Consider the following 27472-nt stretch of genomic DNA (forward strand, 5'->3'; position numbering starts at 1 on the left):
TGTGTGGCCTCGGGCAGATTACCAAACCTTTCTGTGCCTCAGTATCTTGGGAATGGTAACAGTGCCTCATAGGTCTGTTGTGAGATTCAACAAGTTAATGCATGTGACGTGCTTGGAAGAGAGCCTTGCAAGCATTCGGTAAGAGTTAGCTATTATTATTATTTTAATAATCCACATGTAAAGCACCTAGAATCCATCAGATCAGAGTCTTAGTTCCCCTTCCCCTGGAATCTGACTCTTGGCAAAATGCTTCTGTCCCCATCATGAGAGTTACTCCCCAAACAAGTCTGGTCGACACTCCACAATACCCTCTGAGTGTGGGGGTACCACCCCCCTTGCTCCCCAGATCTCCTTTCCACGTGATCCTGAGTCCTTGCAACCCAGTTGTCAGTCTTCTACTGACACCTTTTTGGAGGAAGTGGGGCTAACAGCCTTCCGTCAAGGAAGTCTGAATTCCTTTGACAGCCCAGGGAAGGAAGTGTGCACCAGAATGCACCGATCCCACTGACATCCTTTATAGAAGGCAAGAGGCCCCCAGAGGGGGGGCCCAGGATTGCCACAGGGCGCCGTGCTCATCTACACCAGCAGGGGGACCCTTGCTCCCAGTTGTCACTCCCCGGGCAAGCTGCGTGTTCTTAATCATCTAAGCTCAGAGCACAGTGAAGCAGCGGTGGCCACAGAAGAGCTTTTGTCCATATAGAGCCGACTGGTCAGGAAGGACAGCCAGCACATTAAGCTGACATCAGCCAGACATCTGTCAGTCATGACCTCATTAGCACCAGGCTCCTGGCCTTTCAGAACAGCCTGAGGAGGAAGTAGAAGACACATGAGATCAGAACCTGGTAAACAGTTAGGTCGAGACCAGAGCCTATGAAAAAGCACACCAAGAGTTTATACAAAAACCTTTTATTTACTATTTATATTTCTTCTCCCCATCCCTACCCCCGATCTGGAACCCAGCCAGCTCCTAAGGCTTCCTGCTCCTAAGGTCTTGAAACTGGGGCCTTGGGGATGGGGAGGGGGCTTATAAGAGGTGGGACATCTCCTCACTCACCGGTTGTGGACCTTAAAGGAAGCTTTCCTGCCTGCCTGGAGCTCCAGCAGCTTCCCAGGGTAGCCCCTCAAGTCAGAGGACCCATCCTCCACAGGACGGATATGAGAAAGAGACAACACGTGTCTCTCCAAGGACCAGAGGCTCCCCCTCACTCTGCTTCTACCCCACGCCAGGCTCTGGGGCTGAATCAATCTCATGGAGATGAGCCCAGCCACACAGGGTGGGATGGAGAAGGCTGCACTCTGGGTCCTAATCCACAAACAGAAAACAGGAAGAGGCTGGCCTGGTTGAACTGAAAGGAGGGTGCAGAACACAGGGTGGGTTACTGGCCTGGGGCGGGGCCAGCTGGATACCTGCTGACAGGTTATAGCTCCTATGGGACTAGGTACTCCTAGAACCATCACCACCTAGAAGAGGGGACAGGGAGCGCGTTCCCACTTAGACAAAAGACTAGTGACACAATAAACACTTTTGGTCTGAGTGCCAGGAAGGGGCACCCATTGGCACAGAAAAGGACAGCCAGCACTCATCTGCCAGATAGGGATTTATCTGCCTCCCTGGCCACCAGAGCCCCACGCTGCGTACTGTCACCCCTACCTCTGCCATTTTGCCCCACCAAAAGCTCTGCATACTCCATGATCCTGATGCAGACTGGTGCTGCTAGCCAGACTCCAGCTGGTAGGGAAGAGATAAGGGCCTGAACTCCAGGGCCTCTCCCTGGCTGAGGCCCACCCACGGATCAGTCCGGGCTCTTTCTCACAGTCCTGCTGCCATGAGCCAGACATATAGAACCCTCCTGCAAAGGCACTGGGCCCGCAGGTTCTCTGGAAGACGAGATCCTGGGGAAGCACTCGCAGGGAGGAGGAAGAGCCTCGGAACAGTATGTGTTTCTCTTTCCTGTCCCAGGTCCTGCTCTCAGGCTCAGAAGTCCGAGTCTGCATCCATGAGCTCTGCCTCCATCAGGTTGGTTCGGGAGTGAATGGGCCCCAGCACCTGCCGGCGGCCCTGAGCCCAGGCGGTGGGGGCGGGGGCACTGGGCAGAAACGGATCCTGCAGGGGACTCGGCTCTGGGCAGAAGGGGTTGGAGACCAGGGTCCAGGCTCTCTGTCGGCAGGACTCCCCAGCTCCCCAGGCACCTGTGGCCACCAGGCACTTCTGCCGGGGCAGCTGTGGCAGTCGAGGAACAGCACTGGAGGCAGGGGTGGGGGCGGGGTGGTGAAGCTCTGGGGGCGGCACCAGTGGGCACACCTCCTTTTTCCTCTTCCTCCGCTTCTTCTTCCGGCCCAGGCGCTTCTCCAGCTCTGGGGAGATCTCTGCCTCAACCAGCCAGAGGTTGGCTTTTTCCTCTGGGGGCACTGACAGTGGGAGAGAAAACATGAGCCTTGAACCTGCTTCTGTCCACGTTGCCCTTCTCTCCTTGGACCCCCACTTCTCTCCATGGACCCCCACTCTTCGAGTTCTGAGGCCCACGACTCTAGACCTCTCGTGCCTCAGTCCCACACTTTAGATCCTCCATGGCTGTTACTTCCTTTTTCCCTCCTGGTACTCCAGTCCTAGGACTCCCCGCCCCCCCACCAGCCTCTATGTCCCCACCTTCCTACAGAAGCCTGAACCCCATACCTGGAGTTGCCACAGGAGTGACAGACACATCCTGGGGTAGTATGGCTCCTCTCCGAGCCACCATCTTGGTGACATGCTGGGCCCAGGCCGAGGACACATCAGCTGAGGGCTCATTGAGGTCAAAGGCCAGCCCTGCTGTGGGGATGGAAGGAAAGGATAAGGACTGGTGACTGTTCAGTCCCTTGCAGTCACCACTCCTCCCTTATTCAGTACCATTCACCTTCCCCCAGCAGATGGCTCCCACTGCACCTAGCACAGAAAACCTGCCCTGGTGCTCACAATCATCTCAACCCACGCCCAACCTGAAGGGTGGAACCTCACTGGAGACCAGAAGGCCAGTGCCTAGAACCCCGACTTATTCTAGCCCAGGGAGAACAACTGGAAGACACGGGGGAAGAAAGGGAAGGGAGATGAGTCCTCTTGGACCCAAAACAAACTATTGAACCCAGGACAGAAACAGAGGGGAGAGTGACTAGGGACGGGATGTGAATTGAAGAAGAATGAGTGTGTGAGGAGAGCAGGTAATGCTTTATTCCTCACAGCCTTCCATGCAGTCCGTGTGTTCACACCAGCCTGGGGGGGACGGGGGCCTGGGCACTGTGGGTGTTAAGTGGCTCCGGGGGAGGGAAGGGGCGGGAGCTTACCCACAGGGCCATCATGGGAGACGGTGTGCATACTGAAGGAGAGCTCCTGGCCTGGGTTCTGCAGCAGCTCGCGCCGCTTGGAGAAGGCCTTGGCAATCATCTTGCTCTTCTTGATGCGTTTGGGCTCATCATCACTCTGCCCAGTCAACCTGAGAGCAGAAGGGATGGGGGAGGGGAAGTGGAGGAGCAGCCACTTCCCGTCGAATCTTGTGAAAGACCAGCGACCCCGAGGAGTAGAGGCCTACTCTGCAAAGAAGGGGGCCTGGCATGCAGGGCTCCTGTGTGCACAGTTCTCAGATCATTCTACCCTTAGAACAGGGGTGCCCAAACTGCGGCCTGCGTTCCATTGTTAATTGGCCCGCAGCAGATTCCAAAAATATGTTTAGTTTACTTAAATAAACCAGGTGAGGCAATACGTACTTCACCTCGAGTGAGTGGCCCGGCTGTTTGTGTATTTTACCACATATGGCCCTTGGTAAAAAACGTTGAAAAAAGTTTGGACACCCCTGCCTTAGAAGATGCTGGCTCAGGACCGGCCTATGGCTCCCCAGGACAGGAGGCGTCACCAGGGGGCAGTAGTGAGCCACAGAGAAGGCAGCATTAGGCGCCTCAGCAGACCTTTAAAAATCTCGCCTGCCCAAGGCTGTGCTAATGATGGGGACACCGAGGCTGAGAAAGTAAGACGGTGGGGTCAGAACAGGCTGGCTGCTGACCCCACCTGCACCAGGTGCGCCTCCAGATGAGCAGCGTGGCCTTGGTCCAGACCCAGGTGCTCATGGCAATACCGGTTCCAAACATGGCAAATAGGTTGATCTTCTCCACCAGGAGGCTAGGGCGATTCTTGATCTCACAGTCGGGGATGGGTTTCTTGGTGGGCATCCCGATGGTCACATTGGCCTGGCACCTGAGGTGAGGGGTGACAGACAGAGGAGGCTCTCTGGATTTCCTGGGTGGGTACCCAGACAATCCCTAAGCCCCAAGCACTAATTCATAACCCTGGGTGCACATTAGAGTCACCTGGGAGCTTAAATAACGACTGATGTCTGGGCTGCACCCTAGACAACTAAATCAGCTGTCTGGCGGGGGGAGGCCCAGGCATTGGTGCGGTTTGCAGCTTTCCCGACTGGAAGCGGGAGGTTTTCAGAAGGAGTCTGAAGCAGTCAGGGCATGGACTGGTGTCCGTTTTAATGAGCATTTTAACTGCTGGTCCTGGTACCAGAAGATGCTGCATTTCTCTCAGCAGCTAAGATGCCTTCCTCTCTCAGATTCGTCCTCACTGTGACACAGAGCACAGGCCAAACAGCAAGAATTAACAGGCTGTTACCTTATCATAGACAGGTAACTACTTCTGTGTAGTGCTCTACCATAAGCTCTGTAAAAGAGTACGTCAGAATTGGAGAGAGCAACTTCTGTGACCAACAGGGCCGGTCAAAGAAGCCAAACATGAGATGGCTTCTTAACAGTTCTAAATGCGCCCACCAGACAGCCGTGGGGTGCAGAGATAAGGGCGGAGTTGAGCAGGGACTCAGGGCTGCTTGCCAGGTTTGCTAATTACAGAGCAATTGACATCTTGGGCGCCCAGAGCAAAACGGGCAGTCTCACCTACCGTCTGAGGCAGGGACCCGGCACACCCCCAAAGGAGGGCGGTCCCTGCAGCCCTGGCTCTGGCTCCCACCACGGCTGCCCCCAAGCCTCTCGCCTCGCACTCACAGCACGTAGTCCCGGAAGCTACGCTCCCACTCAGCCTGGTTGAAGAAGTCGTAGAAGTGGCAGCTGAAGGTGATGAGCACAAAGCCAAAGGCCAGGAAGCCAAAAATTCCTGCGGAGGGCAAGGGGCGGGCAGGATGTTACCACTCCCAGGTGTAGGAGCAGCTGTGGGGAGGAGGGCGTATGCCCCACTTGGGCCTGAAAGACAGCTGAGTGTGGTGGGGTGAATTCATGCTGGGCTCAGTTCAAGAACGGTAGTCTCCAAAATAAGGCATGAAGGGTGCTCGAGGCAACTGCGAGAGGGCCCAGTGGGAGGGAAACGGGCATGAGGAAGCAGTCTTGGCATGAACTTGAATTCTTGCCAAGAAAAGGTCCCTTTTTGAGCTGCTACCACCCCCCACACCCACCCACCCACCCATCTACACCCCAGCCTTGTCTTGTTCCTATGGCCACTGACACTGCCTCTGCCAAGACCCTGTCCTGCAGGTCCCAGGATGGTGCAGGGCTGGGCTGGGTAGTACCTCAGGCCACAGGCCCGGGGGCCCACTCACCCAGGCGCAGCATAGTCTCGTTGATCTTGCTGGCAGCCTTTTCACTCAGCAGCCCCGGGTGGTTACTCTTGATGGAGAACAGAGTCATGACTCCTGAACAGAAGGGAGACCTCAGACATTAGCGGGGGCGAGGCCACTCTTGGGAGAGAGGAGGTGTGGCAGGGAGGTTGTCCTGGCTCTGGAGTCCCAGGTCTGATTACACCTGTGCTGATGGAAAGCTGGGGGAACCGGAGACACCAGAGAAATGGAGCACAGCTGGTGGCAGATGTGCCATGGATGGCGAAGACTGGGGCAGAGTGCAGACGGACAGTCGGGAAGAGAGAGAAGGCCCCTCGGTCCTGGCCTGGCCACCCCTAAGTAAGGCAATGAGGTCAGAGCTCTTCTGCTGGAAAAGGCATAAAAAGAGACTTGAGAACAGCGCCGTCTGATAGAAATACAATGGGAGCCCCACACATAATCTCAAATATTCCAGAAGCCACATTAAAAGAATAAAAAGACACAAGTGAAACTAATGTCAATACATGTTATAAACAGCTGCTTTTGTTTGTTATAGCATCATTTCAACATATAATCCATATAACAAATTATTAATGAGATAGTTTACTTTGTGCTATGTCTTTGAAATGCAGTGTGTGTTTTACACTTAGGACACATCTCATTCTGGACTAGTTTTGACACATGGGGCGAGTGGCTACTGAACAGGGCTGCACAGATACAAAACATAAATCGGAGGCTCAGACACTGCCAAAAAGAGGGGAGAGGTGGGCTGAGCAGAAGGCTGACAGTGCAAGGGCAGGAAACTGAAGTTTACAAAGAAAGTGCCCCCAAAATGAGCTAAGAAGATATGGAGGCTTACTTTGGAGGTGGTAGACTGAGAAGGGGAAATTAGGGAACAGGAAACCTGTGCAAGTGAAAACTGTATGTGAGTGTATGTTATGGGCAGGAGGGGGATGAGAAACCAAGCTCCAAAAGATTGAGAGAATATATAAATTCAGGGTGTGTACACTCGACTGAAGGCCCCAAGATGGTCCATGTGGACAGAGTAGGTTACCCCCATACATGTGCACCCAGCCAAGGACTGAGTGGAGGCTGGAACCCAGACCAGGTTCCATTCAACAAGCTGTGAGCCCTGGCTCAACATTCTGAAGAAAGGGGTGCATTTTTCTGGCCAACACAAAGGTGTTGTCCCATACCAAGTGCCCAACGGACTGTGTCTTCCGAGAGGGGGCACCTTCCACTTAGCTCCAAGACCCTGTGTGACCTGGCTGAGGTCCCACTGCGAAGGCAGCAGAGCTGGCTTTCACAGAGCAGGTGCTCAGTATATGTTGTTGCCCAACTGGTCCTGGTTGGTGTCACTCACTCACCTCGGATGAGGAAGTAACCTCCCACAATCAGCACCAGGCCAATTGGTGCCAGCACGAAGCCAGCACGGTATCGGTAGTTCTTGTAGCCCACGAAACAGATGCCACTCACGGAGTCCCCATCCACCTGGAGCAGGACGGGGTGGGAGGAACAGCGTTGGTCACTGGCCCCTCACCCAAGCCCACCCTACTCAGGTCTCCAGCCCCCTACCAGTCACTATACCTGGGCCACAGCGAGGATTGCCACAGTGAGGACAAAGGGGAGTGACCACGTGAGCAGGTGGAAATAGGAGGTCTTGCCTGAGAGAGGCTGGTAAGTGGTGCCCAGGGCTTTGAAGGAGGTGTGCCAGGCATAGGTGAGGACCACAAACCAGACGACACCAGCCATCAGGGCGTAATACACAATGACAAAGATGATGACGCAGGACAGGGTCTCGTTGGAGCTGTGCAGACATGTGGGGTGTCACTTGGGGAGGTCATTCTGTACTCCCTCTACCAGCTCTCTGCACCCTGTCCCCAGACTCTTGGCTTCTAAGGTCTGGAGGTTCCCTAGGAGTCATGGCTTGGAGACAGGACCCAGGCAGATTTGAAGAGGATACAGAAGATGCCCCTTTGAACAGATGCAAACAATCAAGGTCCTAATAATACTGGAAACCTTGGGTGGAACAAGGCAGAGCTGCACCCTACCCTGAAATTTCAGGATCAAGTCCAACCTGTCCCTTTTGCGATAAACACATTTTAGCCTTCCTGCCCTCACCCTCACCTCTAGGTTCCCAAGACACCTACGTGGGCTCCCCAAGCCTCATGGTGCCATCTGCACGGCAGACGATCTCCCGGCGGGCACCATCCATGAACTGGGCCAGCCAGCCAATGCTGCCCACAAAGAAACACGCATTGACATAGAAGAGAATAACTGCAGGGTAGCGATTCGAATTCCGCCAGTCAGCCACAAAAGTGGCCTAGAAGAGAGAAGTGGGGTCCGTTCTGTGAGGTTAGGGTTATTCTGCTGCTGCAGACATGCTTATGTGAACCCCAAGCTCCTCTTAGCACAACCCTTCCCGGAGGACCCCGCCACGTCATCCTCTGCCCACCTCCCTCTCCGCCCACAGAACCCAGCCTCTCTCACGGACGATCCAACTCCCACTTTACGGGCTGAGCATCCTGGGCCCCCCCCCCCCCCCCCCCCCGGCTCCCCTGCCCCCTCCACCCACGGGCCTGCCCTCAGCTGACCAGCGTGAAGAGCGTGCAGAGGCCCGTGATGGCACCGAAGACGGCGATGTAGCGGTGCATGTCCTGGTGTTCGGCCTCCGTGAAGAGTGGGTTCTGGCACTGGATCCCACAGCCCTCCACGTCCTCGTACCAGCTCTTGGGGTTGTCGGTCCGAACCAAGGGAGCCTCACACTGGCCTGAACTGTTGAACTTGATGTTCTGCACCTCATTCTGGCCCCAGGGAAGGGAAGAAAGACAGTGCTCAAGGGAGCAGAAGGCCCCGGGGCGGCACAGGGGTAGCGTGGCAGAGTGGCTAAGGGCACAGACGCTGGAGGCAACCCTCCAGGATTTGAATCCCAGCCTTGCCACTCAATGGCTAGGTAGCCTGGGGCAAATTATTTGACATCTCTGTTACCTCAGTTTCCCCATCTATAAGATAGCAGAAACAAATGGATTCATTTGAAAAATGATGTTGGGAAAAGCTCCACCGATGTTTTACATGTGCCGTGACTCCCTAAATACACGACAAACACCCTAAGGATACGTTCCTGCCATCTGTGACCCCGTAACTCTCTAACACCTAACAGTTGGTGCTCAAAAAAAAAATTGTTGAACACAGTTATATTTTATAAAAAAAAAAAAAAAAAAAGAAAGAAAAGAAAAATAATCCCTGATGGATGGGCCCAGCCAACATGCTTCAGTTTGGGTTTGTGGCCAGTTGACCTCATGGCTGCAGACTTGGAGTCTCCCAGGGGAGAAAGCTCTGGGCTTCCCTGTCCTTCCTCCGGCTGGGCCCCGCCCCATGCCTGGTCCTGCCCAGTCCAGAGAGGACTGACCTTGCCCTACGGAGCACTTACCGGGCAGCCCTCGGGGAAGTGGTCAGGGGTACAGCGCAGGAAGTCAGGCCAGCCCCGTTCCCTCTCCACGATGGCGCAGGGGCCACGAGTAGCCTGGCAGAGGGTGCGGCTGGGCAGCTCTACCCGGTCGTTCTCACACTTGGGCATGTACACAGCACACAGCAGGGGCTGGATCACTGCCCAGCAGCGGGGGGCATTCCGGAGGCCTGCAGGGTAGCGACAGTGTGCACACATTACAGTGAAGACCCCTCCTCACGCTGACCCAGAGACACAGCTGCCTCCCTGTTCCCCAGGCCTAAGACATCTCTCTTGCCACATCATAGGCCAATACTGCTTAGAGCTGTTGGGCACGATATTTCTCAACAGGGCATTGGGCAGGATGATTCTCTGTACTGCAGGACTGTCCCATGTATTAAAGGACACTTAGAATCCCTGGACCCTGCGCACTAAATGCCAGTAGGACCCCTAAGTCATTGTGACAACCAAAAAATACTCCACTCCCGCAGCCCCCTTCCAGGGTTGGTGACTGGAAGAGAGCCTGAAGAGGAACTTCTGGGACACCGGTCATGTTCTATTTCTTGATCAGGTACTGGTTACTTTGTGAAAATTAAGCTTATGATCTGTGCACTTTTGTGTATGTACATTATAATCCAATTAAAGTTTTATGAAATAGGCCCCATTTCCAAATGCCCTGCTAGGGAGTGTTAGTGCCTCTGGCTGAGAACCCCAAGTGGATTTACCTTGTACATATTCTGGAGCGTTCTTAAAACCTGCTACAGGCTTCTAACAGGGCGAAGGAGGATGGTGGGACCCACCCCTCATAGGGCCCAGGCTCCAGATCCAGGAGACGTTTCCCTTTGCCCAGCCCCCCAGGACGCTTGCTCCTCTTACCAAGCTGAGGTGAGACAGAGAACAGGTGGGAACTTAAGAGGTAGTCAGGGGAGCCAGGTACTCCAAGGTCAGAGGAAGAAACAGGAAATCAGATGGAGAGAAACAGAAGAGGCTGTATCCAGTGCAGAGGGAGGAAAGGAGACGTCAACAAGACAGAAACAGGAAGAGGCCTCCCAGCCCCCTGCCCCAGCCCACCTCCACCCCGCTGCCCCAGGGGCTGGGGTAACACAGCATCCTGCCTGCCTCGCCCCTCCTGACTCATCCCTGCTTCAGGAACACCTATTTTCTAAGCAAGAAGTTGTATTAGGAGAAGTTTCTGAGGACATGAGCACTAACATGGGTGCTGGCCACTCTGCCAGGTTGGGGTGGGGGACATGGGGGTAGGTAACTGCTCTTTTTTCGGGGGGCAGGGGAGGCAATATAGTAGAGGGATTAGGAGCATGGACACAGCAATTAGCCTGCCTGGACCCAAATCTTGGCTCTACCATTTCCTGGCTGTGTGATCTTGGGCAAATTACGTAATCTCTATCTCCAGCCTCAGTTTCCTCATCTGTAAAATGGGGGATAATAGATTTATCTTGTGGAACTGTTGTGAAGAGTGAGGTAGCAAGTTAAGTGCTTAGCACAGTACCTGTCATATAGGAAGCACTCAGGAAATGTTAGCTGTTATTATTACTTATCTGAGGCCTCTTACCACTCACAGCTCTCACTACGACAGAACCTATTCCAGGGGCACAGAGCAAGTTCCTGTCACTTAAGCAATGATCTCGGGGAATGGTTCCCAGGCCTGACTCAAATCAGAATCATTTGGGAAACCCCTATCACTGTGGATGGAGGACCCACTCCAGGAATTCTGACTGGGTGGGAGTGGGTGGAGAACCCAGCAGTGGGTGCCAGGGGTTGGGTGGGAGGAGGGTTTGCCTAGAAAGGGGCAGCATGAGGGACTATTTGGGGGTGACAGGGTTGTTCACTGTCTTGAATGTAGTGGCTGGTCATATAACTCTATGTGTTTATATAAACTCATAGAGCTGTATAACAAACAAAAAGTGATTTTTACTGGATACTTATTAAACGACATATTTACAATGAGGGGAAGAGCTCACTAGAGTAAAATGTACTTTAGAAGAGCAGCAGGCAGTTAATTAATAAAAATATCGTGTTATTTTTCTGGATTTTGTGATATGTTTGGTAATTATCAGTTTTTAAAAATGTGTAATTTGAGCCGGCCCGGTGGCTCAGGTGGTTGGAGCACCGCGCTCCTAACGCCGAGGTCACCAGTTCGGTTCCCACATGGGCCAGTGAGCCGCACCCTTTACAGCTAAGATTGCAAACAACAGCTCTCCCTGGAGCTGCGCTGCCGTGTGCTGCCCTGGGCTGCTGTGGGTGCTGTGTGCTGTCGTGGGCTACCGTGGGCTACTGTGTGCTGCCATGAGCGGCCGGTGACCGACGACCAACTGCGGAGCACAAGGCACATAATACCAACACGGGCCACGGAGCTGTGTACTACACAACTAGACTGAGAAACAATGTCTTGAAGGGGGGAAAAAATGTAATTTGTATGTTTTTCTCATTTTAAATATTTTTTATTCTTTAAAAATAAACTCCCCAAGGAAAAGGTACATTAAATAAACCTTAAAAGACAATTGAGAAGCCATCTAGGGAAAAAATAAGTTGGATCCTTACCTCACTTCTTATATAAGAATAAATTCTAGGTGAATTGAAAACAACTACTGTGTTTCCCCAAAAATAAGACCTAGCCGGACAATCAGCTCTAATGCATCTTTTGGAGCAAAAATGAATATAAGACCCAGTCTTATTTTACTATAATATAAGACCCGGTCTTTATAATATCATATCATATCATATCATATCATATAATACCGGGTCTTATATAATATAATATAATACCGGGTCTTATATAATATAATATAAGACCAGATCTTATATTAATTTTTGCTCCAAAAGACGCATTAGAGCTGATTGTCCGGCTAGGTCTTATTTTCGGGGAAACATGGTACATTATCTTAAAAAATTTAAGTACTAGAATAAAAATGGGAAATGGTTTTTTAAACCATCGAGTGGAGAAGGCCTTTTGATGTATGACACAAAACCCAGAAGCTATGAAATAAAAGATTTAAAGAAAAGACTTCAGAAAAATAGATAAATTCAGTAGACTGAAAAACAAAAACAAAAAAAAATCAAAAGAAAAGCAACACACTAAGTAAATATATTTCTGATACATATCACAGGTAAAGAGCTAATTCTTTATGCGCATAAAGCTCTTTCAAATCCATAAGAAATTCATAATCCTATAGAAAAAAGGGCAAAAGACAAGCAGAGAAAATACAAATGGCCTTTAAACACATAAAGAGATGCTCAATCTCACTCTTAATAAAATCAATGTGAAATAAAACTACAATGAAAATCAATGTTTAAACTTTAGAGCGAGAAAGATCAAATAACTGTTTTCGAATGTAATCCGTTGCAGATCTTTCGAGTTCTGAAAAGTTCGAAAACAGCCAACAGCGAGGCCTTAGGGTCTTGCACTCAGTGGAAGCCGCATGATATGTTCAGAAGCCGCATGATATGTTCGACTTACTTCCGAGGCGTGTTCGAAAACCGAAGAATTTACTTTCGCGTTCATGGCATTCGTAAACCGAAATGTCCGTCAACGGAGACATTCGAAAACCGAGGTACTACCACTGTATTTGAAAATGCTGTATTGGCAAGAGTGTGGAGGAAACTGGCACTTTTGTATATTTTTAGTAGGAATAAAAAATTACTAAACACTTGTGGAGACTATTTGGCATTATCTATCAAAATTTTATACTAGCAATTGCACTTCACATGTTCACAAAGATAATTTATAAGATTACCCATTGAAGCATTGTTTGTAATAGCAAAAGAGTAGAAACAGCCTGCATGCCTATCTATCAATAGGAGACGAGCAAAATAAGATATCATACATCAATATAATAGCACACTACTCAAAGTTGAACTATTTGCATTGAAATGGAACTATCTCCAATACATCTTATTAAATGGATGCTGCTGAGTGGAGAACAGCACAGGGAGAAGGCTACCGTGTTTCCCCGAAAATAAGACCAGGTCTTATATTAATTTTTGCTCCAAAAGACACATTAGGGCTTATGTTCAGGGGATGTCATCCTGAAAAATCGTGCTAGGGCTTATTTTCCGGTTAGGTCTTAATTTTCAGGGAAACACGGTACTACTGTTTTTTTGTGGGAAGAAAAAGAACTAAGGACACATCTACATTGGTACATATATTGGGTATCTCTAAAAGGACACACAGAAACCAGTGTTGGTGGTTGCCTCTGGGAAAGGGAAATGGATAGATGGAAAGAGAAATGCAGGAATTTAATTTTTATTACTTTTGAATTTTTTACTATGTGCATGTAGTACCTATTTTTCAAAAGTAATTAAGCTTAAAAAAATAAATATGCAAGTTACTGAGATGGGGGAAGCTCCCCAAAGAAGAGAAGGGATGAGGTTGGAAACTAATAAAAAAGTTAAAATAAAATAAAATAAAACCATAAATCCATATCACAACATCTCCACTAGACAGGCAAAAATTTCAAAGGCTGACCATACCAAGGGTCAGGAATCCTGTGGAGCAATGGTGACTCTACTACAGGGCTAGTGGGAGGATAAGTCAGTACAACCACTTTAAAAAAACTGTTTGGTATTATAGATGAGGAAAAGAGGGGACATCAACTTTATTTGTATTGTTTTATTTCTTTTAATTTAATAAAACATGAAACAAACAGAAAAAATGGGAACACAGGTGTTAGTCTCTGTATTTTTCTACATTCACAGGCTTTTAAAATAGCATTTAAAAATATTATACTGAGAAGGGGTCCATAAGTTTTACTAGACTGTCAAAGAGGTTCATAGCTCAAAGAAAATGAAGAACCATGCTATAAAGATATGATCATTAACATGGTGTGATATTGGCAAGGGGTGGACAAGCCAGATCTATGAAACAGAATAAAGATCCCAGAAACAAAAATATATTTGGACACTTGATTTATGGTAGAGCAGTGGAGAAAAGATATTCTCTTTAACAAATGATGCTGAGATACTATATATGAAACTGAAGTTCTAAAATGATCAACTCCAGGTGAATTATATGCCTAAAATGAAAGGAAAATCTATAAAGTTTTGAGAAGATAACATAAGAGAATAAATTCATGACTTTGTGGTACGAAAGGACTTTTTAAAATTAGATACAGTAAGCACTACTCATAAAAAGTTTGATAAATGACTACCTTAAAGTTCAGTACTTCTGTTCAACATAAGATACAAAGAGAATGAAAAGGCAAGCCACAGAATAGAAAAAATAATCAATACATACAACCAATAAAGAACTTATATCCATGAAGTTCTACAAATCTTACAAAAATGACAGCAAGCCCTATAGAAAAATAGACCAAAGATTTGAACAGACACTTCACAAAACCAGAAATTCAAAGGGCCAGTAAACACTTGAAATGGTGCTTAACTTCACTAGTAATCACGGAAATGCAAATTAAAACCATAAATCCATTGGGGGAGGGGGGTTATCACTGTGTGAGGGATATAAATGATAAATGTCTATTACATTGTTTTGTATACCTGAAACTAACAAAAAAAAGTTAAAATAAAACCATAAATCCATATCACAACATCTCCACTAGACAGGCAAAAATTTCAAAGGCTGACCATACGAAGGGTCAGGAATCCTGTGGAGCAATGGTGACTCTACTACAGGGCTAGTGGGAGTATAAGTCGGTACAACCACTTTAAAAAACTGTTTGGTATTATAAATGTACGCATGCCCTATTGTCTAGCGATTCCATTCCTCTAAGTACATACCTGGAGAAACTTGACCCAGGTGCATCAGGATCTACATAAAAGAATATTCACGGCAATGGTATTCACAGTGGCCCCAAACTGGAGACAACTTAAATGTTTAACAACAACAAAATGGGTAAATAAAATGTGATCTATTCTACAACGGAGTACTATCCAGCAAAGAAAAATGGGCTGCAATAACATGGATGAATCTTACAAAATAATGGAGAGCAAAAGATGCAAGACATAAAATACACACCACATGATTCCATTTGTATAAAATTCAAAACCATACAAAACTGAAATACACTGTTTAGGGATTCCAAAATTAGATGGTAAAACTACAGAGGAAAAAAGGAAATTGTTATGGAAAACATCAGGATACCGGTTACTTCTATAAGAGGAGGGAGGGGATATGATTGGAATGGACACAGGGAGAGCTTTTAGGGGACCCTCCACGGTCTAGTTCTTGACTCAGCAGTCACTTTATAATTATTTGTTATTTAGACCTCTGTGTTTTAGGTACTTTCTGTATACATGCTACATTTTACAACTGAAAAGTTAAAAATCTGAAGCAAAAATGAAAAAGTGGGCCCATAGGTATTTTTCTGTACTTTTATACTTTACTGAAGTGTGTGTGTGTGTGTGTGTGCGCGCGCGCGCGTGTGTGTACACATACATATATATCATTCTGATCATCAGCCAGGTTTGCGAACAGCTCTAAGGAAATTCTTCCTGATTAGATCCTTCAAATAACACATCATCACCAGCAACATCCCTCCTCCCACCTCTCAACTAGATGTCTGAGGGGCAAGTGAGAAATTTCTCCCAGCTCCTCGGCTGTTTCTTATTGGCTGCCCTGACTGGGAGACAGGGCCACATACCCCTGTGCACACACAGAGCACAGCAGTGAAAGAGGCTACGTGCTGGCTCTCAGGGACCTATTTCCCTTGCCAGCCTCAGGCCTCTCTGCTTTCTTGCCCCATTTACCAAACCAGATTTGGCCAAAGGTGAGCCATGACCTGAATATTATGTTTGTCTGGTCAGCCTGGAATGCCTGAGAGGAGGCATTTAAAGCTACAATGGGGAAGATGCTGTGTGCCTGAAGAAGCCCAAGTCCAGAGAGTTGAAAGATATAGGAGACCCAAATTCTATACACACCTGAAAACTGGCCCAACCTGAGCTATGAACTTCCTCACTCAATGGCATGATTCCAAAGGCTCAGCAATCCGGCCAAGGAAGCACATAGTGGCTGGCCACCTGTCTCCAGCAACTCCTATACCAGATCTGCTGGGACTCTCCACATAGATGTCCAATGAGCCAAATGAGAACGTAATTCACCCGGCCAAAGCTGAACCCCTGCTTGCTTTCTAAACCTACTCCTCTAGCATTCTCTAGCTTAGTGAAAGTGAAGGTACCACCTTCCATCTAAGCCTGAAACCTGGGTCTTCCTGCTTGCTCACGCCCTCCATCCAACTCATCAGCAAGTCCCATTGGCTCTAGCTCGGAAACTTTGATCTGTCCACTTCCTCCAGCCTGTTACCCTGCCATCATCTCTCACCTGGACTCCTTCAACCATCCCCTAAACGAGCCACCAGCTCCAGGCTTTCCCTCCAACCATGGCTTCTTCACACAGGACTCAAAGAGCTCTTTCTAAAATGCACACATGATTACATTTTTCCTTGCTCAAAAGCCTTCAATGGCTCCTTATTATCTTCTGGATAACATCTAAACTTCTTAATATGGGGTATGAATCCCTTTATTTCCTAATTCTCTAGGTCTTATCTCTTATAATTCTATCCCTCACATGCTTTGATCCAGCTCTACTGAAATTCTTCTACTTCTTTAAAAGTACCAAGCCCTCTCACTTCTACACCTTTGTGCATGCTATTTCCTCTTCCTGTCCCTTCCCACCCAACCCTTCCTTGGCCCAAGTAATTCCTACTTATTTCTCAGGTCATGGGATAAATGTCAATTCCTCTGGTGGTGGAAGGGGGTGTGTTCTCTCTCTCCCCAAAGTCCTTTGTGTTCCTTCAGCACCCTACCTGTCACCATAGCTTTCACAGGTGTTACTAAAGCCTGTTTAATTGTCTGTCTTCCTTTTGATGGCAAGGACCATGTCTGTATCTTTAATCTTTATATGCCCCAGAACCTGATCCAGGATGACATGTAGCAAGCACCCAATACCTAAATGAATGAATGAGTGGAACTCAGAACTCAGGCTTTCAGAAAATAACGCGAAGAACCTTAAAAAGTTTACAGATGAAGACAACATACATCCTCTTCAATCCTTCACCCACAGAAACACCTCCAAGAGCCCGGCGACACTGACCATGTCTAATGCCAAATCAAGACACTGACTCAGGACAGGACAAATCACTAGTCAGAAGTTCCCAGCTGATGACCGGTCTGTGATTCTCACCCTTGACTCAGGTTCACTCTACCTATGCACTGACTCAGCTCATACAACATCTGCTTCCAGCCCTATTTCATAGAACATCCCACAGAAAGACCCAAAGCAGATAGAGAACAACCAGAACACACATGAGAATGGGACTAGGCTGAGGGATGAGGGGTGGCAGCAGAGAAGAGCTCAGAATGAAGTAAGGATCTGGGCTCAGCGCCGGGACCTCTGCAGGACCCTGCTCCACCAGAGGCACAGCTAATGAGGTTCAAACCTGCACCAGCAGATGGTTCTAACTCCTAAACTTTCCTGCCAAAACCTCATCTGTCTACTCAGCAGTTGCTCTCAGGAGTATGGGCTGGAAAGAGGTTCATACCTTCCCTCCTTGATTTGATGATAATGACAGAATGGCAACATCCCACGTGTATTTAACTTAGGAGAATTCAACCCAGGGCCCCCGCAAAAAACATAAGGAGAGAGAAAGAGAATCCTTTCTTTGTGTGAGTAACACAGAACTGGGTGAGATTCTAGTGCTGAGAGATTTGGATTTTCCAAACAGCTGGCTCCTAAACTCAAGCCTTATTTCAGGTAGGGCTCAAAGAAATACCTTTGTGTTCCTTTTTTATTCTTTCAGTCTTCTGCTTTTACATTTATGTGACTTTAGAGACTAAGATGATAGTTTCTCTGTATGTCCCTTCTTAACACTGTACATGACTCTATGTGAAACATATTACACAAACATATTACCATAGAGAGGACGTATATGCAAAATCACAGACCTTATGTTATGGTAATTTATGGATTTTTCCAAGCTACTGTTAATCACACATGGTTTTTGCCTATATGCTGACTCTAAACCTGATACCCACAAAGGATGTAGCTCCACCATGGACACCATCCTCGAAGTTCCTCCTCTGGCATCTTCACCAACCCAGGAATGATAGGACTTTGTCTAACATTGGGCAAAGACTCAAAACTCTAGTGGCCAAGTTGACAATGACAGACAACCTCCATAAATCGTCACCAGCACCCAGGGCAGAATGGAGATATGAGATATGGGGCACCTGGGGCCTGTCAAAAGAAGGAGGCTGCCAGCTCTGCTCCTAGCTTTTGATTTTCCTTTCTTTTTCAAGGTCTGCTTGGGAATCATCCTGGCTAGAAGCAAGGGATGAGAAGACCAGTTCCCTTCCTGAGCCCCTTTTAGGCCCCCAGAACAGAAGAGTGACAGGTGGGGAGATAATCCACTTCCACGGCCACCGGAGGACCTGTTTGGGTTCAGTCTGCAGTTTTTCAGGCCCAGCCATAATTCCACCTTGAGGTGAGGGCTCTGGGACTTCAGACCACCATGGAAGTATCCACAGGCTCTTAACACCCCAGAATTGTGTCTTTCCACAGCCCTAGCCAGCCTGAAGACCCAAACTTCCAAAGAACACATAAATAATCGTTAGAATAGTCTCATTCCTTCACAACGTCAAACAAAAATCAAAGTCCCCATTTTCAGGTGAGGAAACCATGAAATCTGTGAAGACAACACAGGATCACGGTTCTCTGGACTTCCTGTCTTCCTGTTCCAGATTTCTGGAACATTCTGGTTACCTTTTAATTACTCATCACGAGGGGGTTTCTTATCCATCACAGATTTCACTCAATTCTCACCCCCCCATGCCTAAATATTCTACCCCCATCCTTCCCCTTTTCATCTCCAACTTGATTTTCCAGTCTCTTCTCCAAGGTCTAAACACCTTGAATCTCCAAGGAACCCGCTTCCAGAGTGGCACTTAGGAGAAGCATCTCCTCTTTTTGGAAGATGTCCTTTCCTGTGGCTCGGAGCCCGCTCCTCACGGGCCCCTCGTACCCCCCATCCTTTGCTCTCCCACCCTGCTCAGGCCCTTTGTGACCCGATGCCTCAACTTCCTCGCCCTCCCTCCTCATCACCGAGGGTCCCATCCTGAATACAGCCACTCACCAAAGTTTCAGACAAGGTTCCTTTAGCTCACCCGGGTGCAGCTCCCGCCCTCTCCAAAGCTCAGGCCTGAGCCTATTCTTTCCCCGAGTCCCCGCATACCACTACCGCACCCCCGGCTCCGGCTCCCGCGCGCTCACCAGACCAGAGCACCAGCTTGCCGTGCGCTTCCTCCTGTGAGTCCGAGTCCCCGGCCAGCAGCGTGGAGGTGGCCCCGTAGGGCAGCGCCGAGCCCAGGCACACGTTGTAGCGCAGCGGCTCGCAGGGGGCGGCCCGGCCGCAATGGCTCAGCAGCGGCGGCGGGCCGGTCACCGCCGCGCTCTTTCTGGCGCTCCCGCCCGCGCTCCGCGGCCCAGGCCCGGTCGCGTTCCCGCTCAAGGCGGCCCCCCGGCCGGGGCCCCCCAGAAGCAGCAGCAGCAGCCCCAGGAGCAGGAGCTCCGGCCCCCGTACGAGGCAGGCAGCGGCCATGGCCAAACTCGCCAACTCAGCACAAGCCCTGGCGCCCCCGCCCGCTCCCCGGAGCCCCCCGGCCACACGCGCAACCTTTGGGGCCGCGGAGGCGACTCAGGCGACCTGTGCGCCCCACGAGTCCGGTGCCCGGCTCCCCCGGACGCTCCGCGCGCCGCGGGCCCTTGGCGCCCAACTTCGCAAACTTTGGAAGCCGGGGCCCATGTTGGGCGACCGAGGCCCAGGCCGGGATGCGCAACCCCCCACCCCTTCACCTGGCAATCCAAGTGGTCTTCAGCGCCGGGAGCCCCCTGGGCCCCCAACCTCCAGCCCCATCCCCGCTCCCACCATTAAAACCACCTCCGGGCCCCGCGATGGAGGCCAGGCGCGGGATGGGAGTGCGGGACTAAGTCCCGGGCGCCGCCCCCGCGCCAGCCCGGGGCCCAGCCACCACCTTCGCCGGAGCGCAACGCAGCCCCCCGACTTCTCCCCGCCGACTACCCGGCTCCTTTGTTGCTCTAGCTCGCTCGGCTCTCTGGAATGCACGGCCCTCGCGGAGCCAAGCCCGGCCCCCCCTCCGCCACGGCTGGGGGAGGGACCGGCCGAGGGAGGGAAGAGGAGGGGAGAGGATGAGAGGAGGAGCGCAAGCTTCGGCGACCCAGGCGCGCGGAGGGGCCCAGACTGGGGGCCTCTGCTGACCCTGCCCGCCTCCTGGGGGAAAGAGACCGGTGGAAATCGTGGCCCGGAGCTGCACCGAGACCCAGCCGGCACCTTGATTAGCCCCAGGATCATTCGACTTGGTCACTTGCAGGGAGTGGACTCTTTGGGTTTACGGTGGGAGAAACATGGGGTGCCTGAAGGCAGCTGAGACCTCTACTATATCCCGCCCCGCTTCCCAACCCGCCAGTCTTTTGGTTAGATCTTTCAGCTTATCCCGGAGCCCCATGGAGAAGAACCAGAGTTTGGAGTTCCCTTGTCAAATCCTTCCAGCTCCCGACCTGTGTGAGAGAGGATCTCAGAGTCACTCAGGTAGCTGCCCTGGCGGCTGTTATCTGTGGAAGCAGGTGTCTGGAAACCAAACTTGCCAACGCCAAGCCTGTATTGCTACAAATGTGTGAAGTCTCAACTATGGTTTCCAATGACTGGCGCTGGGGTGTCTTTGGTTATGTCCAAAGGAAGCCAGTCCATCTTTGCTGGCCCTTGCTGCTCATAGGCTGGCGGAGGAAGTTGCCGCAGCTCTTCTTCCTTACACTGCTCGTCTTGTCTTTCCTCGCTCCTTTCCTTATTGTGCATTCAGTCACAATTTTCCGGGAAACACGGTAGTTCTGTTAGGTTTGGCTGTTTAAGAGCAAATTAGAGATTGCACTTCAGCTACCATCCTCAATTAGTACATAAGCCCCAGAGAGAGAGAGAGAGAGAGAGAGAGAGAGAGAGAGAGAGAGAGAGAGAGAGAGAGAGAGAGAGAGAGACTAATTCAATTTAGCAAGTCCTGAAATCCTGGGATATACACAGCACTCCGATAAGCATGATGTCATTGTAGAATGTGGGCATTTTACTGTGGAGACATGGCTTGCCCTCTGGAAACTGATACATCATGACAAAGCAGCAAAGTCTTTCCCTCCAGGACAGGGATCTTATTCTAGTCTCTGATCCACAAAATATCTAGTGCAGTGGGACATGCATTATACTCAGTAAATAAGCTGCCTAAATGAGGTGTACAGTGAGTGTGCTGTAGGAATTTATAGCAGGGAGAGATCTGTGTGGGTAGAAGTGGAGGAGGTGGGATTTGAATCCAGCCCTGAAGTGTGAGGAGGAGGAGTTAGAAAAGTAGAGAGGAGTGGACTTGGCATTACAAGTGGCGGAAACTATGACTATGGCTCAGAGTATGACTGGCCTGGCAATCAGGACATAGTAGGTGATAAACAGGGAAACCGATTGGTAAGAAACCTCGAATGACATACAGAAAAATTAAGGTTTAATTCTACTGGCAATAAGGCAACAGTGCAAATCTAAAAAAAAATTTTTTTATTGGGGAATATATTGGGGAACAGTGTGTATTCTCCAGGGCCCATCAGCTCCAAGTAGTTGTCCTTCAACTTAGTTGTTGAACCGGCAACCTTGTTGAGAGCTTACGCTCTAACCAACTGAGCCACCCGGACGCCCGAACAGTGCAAATTTTTCATCAGAGGAGTGATATGTTTAAAAACGTTAATCAGAGAATGAAGGGCAAGAGGCTTGACCATTTTGAAGGAAGTCACTGGTGATTTATGGAAGAAGTAGGAACAGACTCTGTCATCAGGGCATTATATTCCCACTGGAAAAATAATTCCAAACATTAGGACATACTTCAGTTATTTTTTCTGTGATATAAATGAAATGACTGTTATAACATGTCCAAGGTCTGAGCCACAGAGAAAGTTGTCTGATACCACACTGATGTTTTGCTTTGTGAACTTTCTCCACTTATTTTTCTATCTGGTTGTTACTGTGGCAGCTTTCAAGCCCTGTGAGATATTAGAGAGGAACCTACACATGTGCTCAGGCAGCCGCTTACCCCTCTGCCCAAAAATGTTAGTAATTCTTCACGTATAAAGCCTCTACCATTTCTTGTCTGGGATTTCTTGGGAGGCATGAGGAATAATCACATCACTGTAATATAGCACCTTTACACTGGAGGTAGAAGAGGGAGAACTGAGAAAATCCTAAGGTGTTGTCTTCTGGCCAGAATGTTCTTTCCTTCAAAAGGAGAGAGAAGATATTCTAATTCTCAACTGTGTGTGTGTGAGTGTGTGTGTGTGTGTGTGGTCTGAGTGTGTGTGTGTACACTTCTATTCTCTAGCCTTCAGCATTCCTTTGTGGGAATCTTGCTCGCCCAGGCAAAGGGCAGCAGGTAGGCAGACTGAGAAAATTCTTAGAACTGTACACAGCTACCGAGGCCAGGTTCGCCTCAGTGGCAGCTACAACAATAGCCATGGCTCCAAGTCTAAAGTGTCTGTTTCCCCAGAAACAGAAGGAAGTAGAGATTCAGGAATCCTGTCAGACAGCAGGTTTGGGAGAGAGAGGAAAGTGTTTAGTGGGGACCGGGGAAGAGAGAATTTCCTGGTGGTTCCTGAATGGCATTCAGCGTCTTAGAGAAAGCTGATCCATCCCTCCTGTAGGCATACAGAGATTTCCAGTGTCTTTTAGAGACTCCTCTGAGTGATGGGACACACTCCTGGTCTCCAACCCCGTGGAAGTCCGCAAAGTGCTCCTGAGCCTGAGCCACCCTCCAGCCCCCACCCAGTTCCTCAAGAGTCTTAACCCCATCTACATGTCATAACACAATCCTTTTGTCAGGGCCGTGAGAAACTGTCCCGTGTGGATAATGTATTACAGTACTTGATTTGCTACAAGTAGCTTCTTGATTTCTGAGTCATTCACATCACATATTTTGGCATTTTGAAGTCACACATTCAATGCTGACTCTTTATGATTTGCCTCTGGGCCCTCCACTTGAAAAGAATGGTCATGAAAGTATCTGTGGACTATCCATGGGTCTCCTTGAGACCTTGGTTGCTTCTTTATGGTTCAGTTGTCACATTGGTCAGAATTTGGAGCATAAATGTTGCGGTGTGCCAGTTCTTTCTTTTTCCAGTGTTTCTTATTTTGCAACTAAGAAGAGCATCAAGTCAAAGGAAAGGGTAAAATGGGCAAGGGGCTACATAAGCTGCCTCCTTCGAGAAGCAGCACAACAGGTTTGGAGTTAGAGACCTGAGTTTGGCCTTATTAACCAAAGACCTTTGAGCAACTTATTCTAAGCCTCTGTTTCTGCCTTTACAAAAATTAGATATTATAAATTGCGTTTCCATATACCAGCAATGAACAATGTTAAAAGGAAATTAAAATTCCATTTAGAAAGTATCTAAGAGACTCAAAACACTTAGGAATAAGTCTACCCAAGGAGGTGAAAGACTTGTACACTGAAAACTACAAAACATTGTTGAAAGAAATGTTAAAATACCTCAATAAATGGAAAGATATTCTTTATTCGTGCACGGAAGATTTAACATTGGTAAGATGTCAGTACTACCCAAAGTGATCTGTAGATTCAACACAATCCCTATCAAAATTCCAATAGCCTTTTTCACAGAAATGGAAAAGCTGATCCTCAAATACATATAAAATCGCAAGGGGCCCTGAATAGCCAAAAGAATCTTGAAAAAATTTAATAAAATCAGAGGACTTGAACACGTCTCGATTTTGCAACTTACTACAAAGCTGCAGTGATTAAACCACTAAGATACTGGCATGAGAACAGACATATAAGCCAACAGAATAGGACAGAAAGACTAAAAATAAACCCTCACATATATGACCAATTTGATTTTTTACAAGGGTACTAAGATCATTTAGTGGGGAAAGTACAATCTTTTCAACAAACAGTGATAGGAAAACTAGATACTTATATGCAAGAAGTTGTACCCTTACCTTACACAATATATAAAAATTAAAATGGATCAAAGACCTAAATATAAGAGCTAAAATTATAAAACTCTTAAAAGAAACCATTGGGGAAAATATGGATGACATTGGATTTGGCAATGATTTCATGGATATGATAGCAAAAGCACAGGCAATAAACTAAAATATAAATAAACTAGACTTCATTAAAATTAAGAACTTTTGTGCAGGAAAGGATACTATCATGAAGCAAAAAGACAACCTATAGAATGGGAGAAAATATTTGCCAATCATATATCTGATAAAGGATTAATATCCAGAATATATAAAGAGCTCCTAAAAATCAACAACAAAAAAATAAACAACCCAATTAAAAAAGGGGCAAAGATTTGAATAGACATTTCTCCAAAGAAGATATACAAATGGCCAATAAGCACATGAAAAAACTCTCATCATCATTAGTTATTAGGGAAATGCAAATCAAATCCACAATGAGATACAACTGCACACCTACTAGGATGGCTATTTACAAAAAAAAAAGAACATGGAAAATAAATGTTAGCAAGGATGTGAATGAACAAACTCTTATGCATTGCTGGTAGGAATGTAAAATGGTGCACTGCTGTGGAAAAGTTTGATGGTTTCTCAGAAAGCTAAACGTACAACTACCATATGACCCATCAATTCCACTCCTAGGTATATGGCCAAAAGAGCTGACAGCAGCAAGTCAAACAGATACTTACACCAATGTTCATAGCTGCACTCTTTACAACAGCCAAAAGGTAGAAACAACCCAAGTGTCCATCAATAGATAAATGGATAAACAAAATATGGTATAACATACAATGAATGAAATTTTGATATATGGTACAACCTGGATGGACCTTGAAAACATTATGCTGAGTGAAATAAGCCAAACATAAAAGAATAAATATTGAATAATTCTGCGTATATGAGCCACCTAGAATAGGCAAATTCATAAAGACAGGAAATAGAATATGTTTACTAAGGGCTTAGGGTAGGGAAGAAAGGGGAGTTATTACTTAATGTTACTGAGTTTTTGCTGAGGATGGTGAAAAAGTTTCGGGTCTAGATAGTGGTGATGGTTATACAACATTGTAAATATGTTTAATGCCACTGAATTATAAACTTACAAATGGTTAAAATGATAAGTATTATGTTATATGTCATGTATACGTTTCTGCAATTAAAAAAAGAAAAAAGCACATTACTACTTATCTAAAAGGAATCTAATGAGGATTAATATTAAATAAGAAATCTTGGTCCTTAATTGCTTAACAACTATCAGTTTCACTTCCCTTCTTTCATCTCCAACATCCTTCCCATGGTGCCGTTTTAGCAGTTCCTGGAAGTCCAACTAGTAGCCAACATTGTAGAAATGTGGCTGGTTTGGGAAATGGAAATCTTACTGCATTCCAATTTATGACTGCACAGTGTGATACCAGATTTTAGTTCTCTTTTGGGTAATGACAGTTCTGTTTTTATACTAAAGGATGCAGGTTTCCTCTTCTTAATAAATGGCACCACAGTTTAGCCAGCTGCACTGGTTTAAGAAGCTTGGAGTCATCCTTGATTCTTGTCTTTCTCTAATATCCCACGCCCAATCCATCAGCAAATCCTATCAGCTACACCTTTGAAATATGTCTAGACTCCAACTACTCCTCACCTCCACACCTACCAACCTGGTCTGATCTACTATCACATGTCACCTGGGCCACTCCAAGAGTTTCCTAACATAGATCCCTGTTTCTCCTACCCTCCTACAGCCTATTCTCCAGCCACATGCCAGGGTGATGCTTTTAAAACACAAGTCATATCATACCATTCTGGTGCTCAAAACTCTGATGGCATCTCATAACACTTAGAGTAAAACACTAAGATCTCATCATGAGTTCACCAATGCCCTGTCAACCCTGGGCAACCTCCTGGATCTTATTTGCTGCTACTCTTTTTTTTAGCTCATGCCATCTCAGACATGCCATTCTTTTTGCTGGTCCTCACAAACACCAACAAGCTCCTGCCTCAGGACCTTTGCACTCATGTTCACTATCATGTTCTCATGTTCACTCAGCTCTCTATTCAAATATCCCTCCTCAAGAAGTCATTCCTTACATAATTGCTCCAAAGAAAATGAAATACTGAGGTATAAATCTAACAAAAATATGTACACGATCTGTATGATGAAAATTATAAAATGCTGATGAAAGTAATAAAAGACAACCTAAATCCTTGGAGAAACACACTGTGTTCACAGGTTGGAAGATTCAACGTAGTAAAGATGTCAATTTCCCATAAATTGATTCCCTAAACCTCTCAGCTTAACACAGTTCCTATCGAAATCTCAGCAATTTTCTCTGTAGACATAGAATAGACAAGCTTATTCTAAAATTAATATGGAAAGTAAAAGGCACTAGAATAGCCAAAATGATTTTTGGAAAAAGAAGAAGAAAGTGGGAGGAATCACTTCTCGATATTCAGACTTACTATATAGTTACAGTAATCCAGGCAGTGTGGTACTGGCAGAAAAACAGACACATTGATCAATGGAACAGAATAGAGAATCTAGAAATATGACCACAAATGCGCCTAATTAATTTTTGACAAAGTAGCAAAAGAAATTCAATGGAGGGATAACCTTTTCTATAAATGGTGCTGGAGCAATTAGACATCCATAAGCAAAACTATGAAACTCAACCTAAACTTCACACCTTTTACAAATATTAACTCAAAGTGAATCATGGACTTAAATGTAAACTATAAAACTTCTAGGAAAGAACACGAGAGGAAAATTTCAGAACCTATAGGATTAGGCAAAAAGTTCTTAGACTTGACACCAAAAGAATTAACCATAAGAGGACCAATTGATAAATTGGACCTCATCAGATTTAAAAAACTTTTGTTCTGCAAAAGATACCATTAAGAGAATGAAAAGACAAATTATAGACTGTGAGAAAATATCTGCAAATCACACATCTGACAAAGGTCTAGTATCTGGAATAAAGAACTCTCAAAACTCATCATTAAAAAACAAACAATACAATTAGAAAATGAGCAAAAGACATGCACAGACACTTCATCAAAGAGCATATATAGGGGCCAAATAAATACATGAAGAGATATTCAACATCGTTAGTCATTAGAGAAATGCAAATTAAACCACAATGAGATATCCCAACACACATATCAAAATGGCTAAAATAAAAAACAGTGATTAACACCAAACATTGGCAAAGCTGTGGAAAAACGGAATCACACATTACTGGGGAATGTAAAATGACACAGCTACTCTGGAAAACAGTTCGAAAGTTTCTGAAAAAAATCATGCATACACTTACCACACAACCCAGCAATCACACTCCTGGGCATTTAGCCAAGAAAACGAAGACTTATTTTCATGCAGGAACTTGTATACAAATGTTCATAGCAGTTTTATTTGTCGTAGCTCAAAA

The 27472-nt window shown here is 47.2% G+C and overlaps 1 protein-coding gene across 2 annotated transcripts; it reads right to left on the minus strand.

Moving 5' to 3' along the window:
• Window positions 1–890: 890 nt before the first annotated feature.
• On the minus strand, window positions 891–20104 carry SMO (smoothened, frizzled class receptor). Of its 2 annotated transcripts, none has more exons than XM_033099285.1 (12): window positions 19256–20104; window positions 9004–9209; window positions 8168–8377; window positions 7724–7896; window positions 7161–7380; window positions 6941–7064; window positions 5577–5669; window positions 5029–5137; window positions 4037–4222; window positions 3319–3467; window positions 2675–2809; window positions 891–2409 (listed from the first exon to the last, which is right to left on the minus strand). In XM_033099285.1, exons 1-12 carry the CDS (start codon window positions 19581–19583, stop codon window positions 1976–1978), a joined length of 2367 nt encoding a protein of 788 aa, XP_032955176.1. In that variant the 5' UTR covers window positions 19584–20104; the 3' UTR covers window positions 891–1975. The 2 variants fall into 2 exon arrangements, with proteins under 2 accessions (XP_032955176.1, XP_032955177.1); XM_033099286.1 differs by having other exon boundaries at window positions 910–2409; window positions 2675–2806; window positions 19256–19721.
• Between the last annotated feature and the right edge of the window lie 7368 nt (window positions 20105–27472).

The sequence above is a fragment of the Rhinolophus ferrumequinum genome, chromosome 26, assembly GCF_004115265.2.
Source record: "Rhinolophus ferrumequinum isolate MPI-CBG mRhiFer1 chromosome 26, mRhiFer1_v1.p, whole genome shotgun sequence".
Taxonomy (NCBI): Eukaryota; Metazoa; Chordata; class Mammalia; order Chiroptera; family Rhinolophidae; genus Rhinolophus; species Rhinolophus ferrumequinum.

Excerpts from the sequence above, each read along its gene's own strand:
- SMO (XM_033099285.1), bottom strand. The coding sequence starts at position 19,583 with ATGGCCGCTGCCTGCCTCGTACGGGGGCCGGAGCTCCTGCTCCTGGGG. Across the intron at positions 7,897-8,167 it reads TCTGCACGCTCTTCACGCTG|GCCACTTTTGTGGCTGACTG; the intron begins GTCAGCTGAGGG and ends TCTCTCTTCTAG. Across the intron at positions 4,223-5,028 it reads AGCTTCCGGGACTACGTGCT|GTGCCAGGCCAATGTGACCA; the intron begins GTGAGTGCGAGG and ends CCCTCACCTCAG.